Genomic DNA, 8,458 nt, shown 5'->3' on the forward strand with positions numbered 1-8,458 from the left:
TTATAATATTTGCGTATATATGCAATGGTCACATTCTATTATTATTATTATAAGAAATTTCCTGCACTTGTTTGTGAATTTATTAGCTGATATTAATTTAGCCTGATTTTCCATAATAACGAACGAATTGACGTCATTGTATACGTATATTACAACTGATTATTGTACTGCCAGATACTATGTTCATTACGTTTAAAAACCCCAGTATTTCATGTCTAGCCCGTTTACAAGAAATTCATAAAGTTTTGAGTACCATCTCCAAATTTAAAGCCTGTTGATGGCTGAGAATCAAAACCTGTAATGTCATCTCCAAATCTAAAGCCCACTAAGATAAAGTGCTAAGCGTCATATTCGACGCTAAGGCTAACAAGCGAGCACTTGTGACCGTGTTTTTCTTTATTTTACAGGCGGCTTGGTACGCCAGCGCACCATGAGCATGGAAGAGTACGACACGCCGAACCTCAGGCGTTTCTCCTTCTCTTCCATCACTCCTGCTAACTAGAAGACCATGGGCCACAAACTCAGACAAACTTGCGATGTTCATTCTGGTGTATTGCTTTCAATGGGTTAGTTAAGTTTCATTCTTGAACGCTTATTAGCTGATGGGTTTACGACATTGTTGTAATTTCTGAGACTCTTCAACCTGTTCAGACCCATTGCCCAAGTTTCATCGTATCCTAAATACGGTCATTGTTCCTTAAATTGTCATCCACAGTTGCCTTTGGGAGGAAAGCTCCCCGAATTTATAACGAGGTCGCATTTCAATCGTAAATGACGCATTTGTATATTATATAGCATCTCTGTCAGTGGTTACTTACGGTTAAGGTTAGATCAACTTTACACCGTTGCTACAGGCCCTTGTTTTTGTCCAAATTAATGATGTTGACTTCCAAATCCGCGATTCAATGAAATCTGACTTCCAGTTTCATACTAAGAGGATTTTTGACTGGGAAGTTCTGCGCAGAATGAACTGACCGCAATGCCAAGGTCCCTCTCTCCCCCGCAGCTGTGACACATCAGACGCTTGTATATACGAACGCATTTGTAAGGACGAGAAAACACCTTTCGATGGAATAGTTCTCCTTATGATAGCTTACTTTGCTCAAATTTGTTTTTCTTTAGTTAAATTCGGCGGATTATTCGTAACTGAACGTATTTTCTCGTTTCCTGGCATGCTTTAGGATTAAATTTTCATTGACGATTACTTTTGTGTTTGTTAGATTTAAGACTATTTTGTACGTCCTCTCTCTATAAGCCTTCGGTTTCGTTCGCTCTGTGGGAATGTCATTGGTACCCTTACGCTTTGTTTTATTTTTTCCTCCTCCCTGATATTTTTTAATTCGTTGTTACGTATAATTTGATTTAGTGGTAGTCTAGAAGCCTTTTTTGCTATGCAAGTTCCGTTCTACAAGGGAACGCACTGCAACATCAACGGCCCAATACAACAGTTCAGTGCTCCACATCCATCAGCCCAGGGAGAGCACTAAATGCTTCTTCATCATAGTCGGAATGTTATTGTAGAATTATTTAAAGCACCAATATTTTCCGATATAAAACATTAAATTTGAAATCTACGACAAGCTGTATTATTTCACTTATGAAGCGCTGTTTAAAACCGGATTTTCTGAAGAGTATCCCTCTTGGCCCTGTGAAGGTCTGTGTAATTACGTTTCTGAAGCAAGGTTGAGAGCAATCGAATCTAATCAGTCCAAACGAAGTCTAATGCTACGATTACGTGAAGTTGTTGAATGTTGCAGTCGTTGCGACAACGTGCCTGTTTAAGGCTCAAATGTTGTTCTCCTGACCCGCTATCTCGGAAATTGTTACGGTGACTCATGATGATCACTGATCATGTTCTTCGACTGTAAGTGGCAAGATTTGAAACGTGACTTTCAATTGTTGATAAGTTCAACGACAACGTAACAAACTCTGAATATGGAACCTCTGGGTCTGTCTCCTACATGCCTATGTCGCCATCAATGAAAAAGTTTAGCGTGCTTGTATCATTCAAGGTACTGGCATGCAGGAGGTCATTTCCTAACTAGCTTTTAACTTAGGCCTCAAGCTGCCTGTTGCGCCTTTGACAACACTGCTTTCATTGATTTAAGAGTCTCACTACCCCCTTGCAGTTGATGTGTAGCGTTTCAATTCATGAGGATATTGAGAGCAATACAGTTTATGTGGATGCCTTACCAATCTTTCGAGCCTTTACAGCCGGCGTCTCTTAAGGTGACATCCGTCGGGGCACGTTGCTGAGAGTAGCCCTCACAGCCTACTGTAGAATTTTTACAGCTTACAATAATGTTTACATTAAGTTTCTAGCTTCACGGACGTCCTAGAAACCATTTCAAAGTTTCAATAACGCTTACAGCAACTGTTCACAGCACACAATTAAGCTAACTTAGAATGGAATTTTACCGTTTGTGCAATCCTCTTGTGTGGTAGTAGTTTTTCATATCAGGATTACGTCCTCTAACATTTTTTCGGTGATCGTAAGTTTGGGATCGACGCCCGGTACTGCAAAAGTAGAATTGGATACCGTAAATGGTGATTACTGATAGATTAATGGGCAACAATTTTCGAAATCCATACCTAACGGACGGAAATTGGTTGTAATGTATTAAAAATTCCTACTATTTCAGGCAAGAAAAGGCGGCAATATGAAAGTGTCCATGCATTTCATGAGTTAGCTGCCTAGAACTAACGGCATCCATACACTCATAGATCCTTGTTTTTTGTTGATCATGTTTCATGGTATGGTTAATATATTGCTTATTATGCATTGTATGATGTACAAGATTCACAATAAGAGCAGATGAAAACAGGTATTTTTATGGACTATTTGCGTTTAATTTGTTCCTTTCATCAAACGCATCGAGGATTTCGTTTGATGCTGCAACTGATACGAAAACTGCCGCTGCAAACACCAACATACAATGAATGATGAACATTCGTATCACGGGTATAAAAGATCTGGATACTGCGTTTTTTGATCGGCATTTACAGTTCTCCTTCTTGTGATCGGTGGATAGATCATAAAGAATTTTTTCTCAAAACAATTGCTTAGTAACAAAAACTTGTTGGGAACATTGGAAAATCGGACTATAATTGAATGTAAAGAAATATATATTTTAAAGATAATAATAAACCATCTCGATTCGAGCCTTAAATGATTACTACCATTACTACGCGATGCAGAAGCTAATTAATAACTTTGTACTTTGTAAAATATGTACTGTTGCTAAGTGATAAATTCCTTGGGTGGGGTTGATTTTAGAGGAGAATAGAAAAAGCTATTTATTTACATTCTCTTTCAGGAAAGACAACGGATACTCGTGAACTTCAAACAACACTTTTGCAGTTGTGAAATGATTAAATTTCATGGTTGGGGGTAATATGACGGTGAATTTGAAAATGTATTGCTATTAATTTTATTTCAGAAACCACTGAACAGATCTTCGTAAAATTATAACAGCGATATTATGGTTCCCAACTAAACACGAGAAATATGGCAGTTTTACTCTTGCGCAGTGGCTGTAGTAATTTCAGATGTGCAGCTTCAATTGTTTTTTTTATTAGGTAATTAACAGATAACTGCCGTTAACTAATCTGGATCTCTAACAAACTCGAGAAATAAGTTTATTTTACACCTATGCAGTGGCCGGAATCATTTGAGGTATGCAGGCTTTATCATGTCTAAAATAGCTAATTAAACAATACTCCCACATATGATCTTGGAACTCAACCAACCTCGATGAATGTGTGACTTCCATACCTGCACACTAGCTGTATTCATTTCGGCTATGTTGGTTTGGTCGCTTCTGCATTATGTAGTTAAATGATAACCTACGCAAACGAACTTCGATCTTAACCAACCTCGAGAAATATCTTAATTTCACTTTTACGCAGTGGTTCTAATAATCTCAATATTGTGAAATCAGTAGTTTCTAAAAAGTTAATTATTCATAGAGCAAGCTACAAGAAAATCCGTGTCGATTTTTGGCCCATAATATAGTTTCATAAACTACAGATAAAAATTACCAATAATATATTTTCATGAATAAATATAGGTCTTCTAACCTGCTCAAGTCGTTCAAGTCATAACTGAACAACATGAAATAAAATGCGACTATTAGAATTCTCACTGCGAAAATTATTTTGTGATTTTTGCAATTTCGTCTAGATTGTTGGGGATTTTGCTGCCAATATTGTAACAACATTGTTGGATAAATAATCTTTGTGGAGTTTTTTGAATCTCTTATGTCGGCCTCACTCAAACACTAAGCTAAAAATCAGTTTCCACTTTCATGTTAACCTAATTTGCACACAGTAGTTTTTCAAGTGAAATATAAAGAAAAAAAAACGTTAAAAAATTGTGTTCAATCAAATATACATACATTTTTCCTCCGCCTATAGCTTCATTTTTGATTGTTGAATTTTTTGTTCGAATCAACTTAGTTTTGTTCGAATTAGCTTAGTTTTTTTTGCAAAATTAGGCAATTAACCGAAAATTGCCGCAAACGAAGTTTGATCTCAACCAAAGCCAAAAAATATTGTAATTTTACTCCTGTGCAATAGCTGTAACAATTTCAGGTGTAAGGGTTTAGTTCTTCCTTAATTAGGCAACTAACCGAAAAATGCCCCAAAAAGACTTGGATCTCAACCAGAATTAGGAAATTTGGTAATTTAACACCTGTGCAATGGATATAATAGTTTCAGAAATGCGGTTTTAACTGTTTCCGATTTAGGTATTTTACAGATAACTGCCGCGAATTTGCGATGCGAGTATTTGGATCTCGATATATTTGCTAACTTTACTCCTTCACAGAGGCTGTGATCATTTGAGGTATGTGGGCTTAGTTATTTCTAAAATAACTAATTAATACATCACTGCCATAAATGTTCCTGGATTTCCACCAAACTCGGAAAACGTGCGATTTTCATACCTGCATAGTATAGCTGTATCAATTTCAGCTAAATGGGTGAATTAGATGATAAAAGCTTCTGAATTAGATGATAAACTCCTCTAACGAACTTGGACCTCCACCAAACTCGAAATATATATAAATTTTGCATATGCGCAGCACCCGTAATAATCTCAAGTTTGAGAAAATCATTGTTTTCTAGTTTTGTTAATATTGGCGCAAGTTGCCAAAAAATATGTCGATTGTTGGCAAAAAACATCCATTATATAGTTTTTTGAAATTAATAAGTCCCCCAACTTGCTCCAGTCTTTCAGGCCATAACAGATTAACATGGAATCAAAACGCTACTATACCGATACCTCCTTCCCGAAGCCATTTTGTGATTTTTGCAATTTTGTCTATATTTTGGGAGGGGGTTTTTCTGCAATTTTTGTCGCAATATTGTTGAAGGAATTAACTTCGCAAAGTTTTTAAATCTATACCGTACTATGTTAGCTCGGCTTAAAATGAAAGTTAAAAATAAGATCACTCATTGGTGTTAAATTAATTTGCATATATCAATTTTTCAAGTGGAATATCTAAAACAAAACACAAGAAAATGCATTGAAATGACACGCACATACATTTCTTGCGTTAAACGCTTTATTTTTTATTGAATTTTTGCTCAAACCAACATTAGATCTGGATCAAAATTAGTCATTACTAAAAGCCAACAGCCAAGTCTATGAAATGAGATGTAGCAATGGAATATCGGGAATACAGTTTGTAGACTTTTATCGTGTAACATGTGATATTTTAGTTCTTGTAGAATAATATAGACAAGAAACTATATTAACTAATATCATAAAAAAATATCTTTAAATTTACTTAACAAACGCTGATTATTAGAAAAAAAATCCACCCCACGATGTACTATTTTCGTACATGCAAAATGTGATCCCTCCAAGTAAGCCGTTCAACAGAAGGCATTTACTGGAGCAGTTAATATGTGACTAGGGCCTACTGATCCGTATCCAGCGCATCTAAATCGAGGACTCTGTCAAAAATGGTGCATTTCCTTAATAATCTACTACCTCCAATTACCTCATGAGACCGACATACTCAAGTATGGAACACAGTCGAGAAACGCAGCACGAACGTAAATCACTAAATTCGTTCAGAATAGTCACACAGAATAACAATCATCAGTAAACCGGGGCCATACTTTCAAAACGCGCTAAGTGAACGCAAGTACTTACGCTCTACTTTCTTGTCTATAATTGGTGGATTTTGCTTGAAAGGCCGTCAAGGATAGGCTGATGAACTTACGATCTATTAACTTTTTTGAAAGTATAGGCCCAGGTTTAGTTTATCTTGATTTACATATACATCTGAATGCCAGTGAGGCGGTGCTTGCTCGTAAAAGTCACGTTAATATATGCGTGTTCATTAAAAGAATCCGGTGTCCTGGTCTCCAATAACGACTTCAGAATTTTAAATTCTACAACAGGTTTTTCAGATTTACGAATTTTAATATCCCTTATTTTGTAAACAGAAGCATTGCTGCCTCCCAGTTCTTATTCCCTTGAGATCGTAAACAGAAGGCAGGTGTCTCGTATTAAGTTGCTCCCATCCTATGAATCAAGAGATATTGAGATGTGACGGGAAAAATACATAAATACATACAAAAATACATTTTTTCTTTCAGCTACGTTTAGAATAGCCAGGAGTGAAATTTTCGAATAAATTGTATTTCCAAGTGCTGTCGATACTAAATTACGTATGTGCAGTTATGTTTGTCTGTTGATACCAAAGATCGTTAGTACAGAGAGTATATATGCTTGTTTGTAACTCTTCGTCGTGGATTATTTTCATATTATAGATTGACTCAATCGGATCCGAACGTGATAAATTTTGTTGAACTATGTGGTATATTTCTGCTCGATTGTGTATTGGCAACGTTATTAATGAGCTAGTAGTCTACAAAAAAATTATGTTGATACGGACAGAAATTGGTTCCGAGCTTCACGTTTGTTTTCAATACGCTTTGTAATAAGTTTATCCTATAGGTCAGTGCGCGGTGTAATAGGTTTTGAAACTATGATATTTTTACAATAAAAAGATGAAATACTGTACTTGATTTTATCGATCCACTTTATCGAATTATGATTGTCGAAAATGTTTATAGTTTGTGTTTATACTTGCTTCAGAACACGCAGAGGTGGAGATGATTGGTTCTACAATGTAAACAGTGAAGATTGCCCTCAAACATTCGATGTAAACACGATGTAATCATTGAGAAATAATTATTTAAATATTTGGCAAAAATATGAGACGTGCAGAAATTAAGAACGATCATCCCTAATGCTCCTTTTACAATAATTTCTTTCGAAATATTGCCAGGGAAATGAAAATCGAGGTGAATTCTATGGAACGATTATGCAATCTATTATTTTTATCCTTAGTATTATCCGACATACTTTTCACGTTTATCTTTAATATTCCGATGTAATTTTTTCCGCAACTTTAAGTTTTTTGTAAAACTTTGCTGCAACTTTTTGTCAAATTTCAGCGTAAGTCGTGCAACACATAAAAGAAAAACTTATGACTGGCAGGCTTTTGCGACCGAAATCTTGTTCCTTAAAATTTTAGCATGAAAAAATGTCATAGTGATTCAATTATTCTTCAATTATGAAGGGAAATAACAAAAAAGATTAAAAAAATGAAGCTATCCACGATCTACTGGAGATATGTGGTCTAAATTTTCTCAACGAGGATTATGTGCTGACAAAAATCTTAGGATTTGAATTGTAATTTCTAAATTTAGGCAGGGGGACAGTTGGCGGAGGCGGGCGCCCGGAACTGTAGCGCCACGATCACGTACGACGCAGTGAAGGCCACCGTCTGCGTGAGTAACAACGGTGCATCATTATAGGTGAGGAGTTTATATGTATGAAGATGACTGTATAGAATTTAAAATAAAATGCGTCATCCCATGAAATTTACAGTGCTGCTCTACTGGTATTTCAGATTTTGAGATGCACATATATCATTGCATGATAATTACTGGAAATAATTTTGTCATGATTGTTATGGATGAATTTCTTGGAAAACATCTCAATGATAATATGTGCTGGGAGTCTACCGTCAGTATGGTTTGTTTAACTAACAATTGTTGGCTAAACAAAAATTACGTACATTGTAAAATTGTCTCACGTACAAGGTGAGACAAGCAAGCACTTATATACTTTCCCTCATCTGCATGGGTACCCACGTTGGTGAGGGCGCTGCGGCCGATGCCGGAGAAGCCCAACATGGAGAAGGGGAAGGGCTCTGAGATGGTAGTAAGTGCGCGTCCACCCTGAGATAGCACAACATAAATAAATGAATAATAATTAAAATGAAGTAGACATCACGCAAGATCTAACGCCATAGGTTACCTAAAGTGATATGGTAATGGCCAATCAACCTAGTAACGACCTCTATCAGTGTTTTGGTTGTTATGAAAACTTTTTTGGTAGCGGTGGTTGGACTCCTGTGAAATCTTTATTGCT

General features: G+C 36.3%; 1 protein-coding gene across 3 annotated transcripts in view; it reads left to right on the top strand.

Moving 5' to 3' along the window:
• LOC108664729 (uncharacterized protein ZK1073.1) overlaps window positions 1-2,839 on the top strand; it is a 50,207-nt gene extending 47,368 nt beyond the window's left edge. For all 3 annotated transcript variants that reach the window (XM_018151401.2, XM_018151403.2, XM_018151402.2), the window contains one exon: window positions 408-2,839. In XM_018151401.2, the coding sequence (XP_018006890.1) occupies window positions 408-502 (95 nt within the window). In that variant the 3' untranslated portion in view covers window positions 503-2,839. The remainder of the gene's footprint in view (window positions 1-407) is intronic.
• Window positions 2,840-8,458: the final 5,619 nt, after the last annotated feature.

The sequence above is a fragment of the Hyalella azteca genome, unplaced genomic scaffold, assembly GCF_000764305.2.
Source record: "Hyalella azteca isolate HAZT.00-mixed unplaced genomic scaffold, Hazt_2.0.2 contig13709, whole genome shotgun sequence".
In the NCBI taxonomy this organism is placed as follows: domain Eukaryota; kingdom Metazoa; phylum Arthropoda; class Malacostraca; order Amphipoda; family Hyalellidae; genus Hyalella; species Hyalella azteca.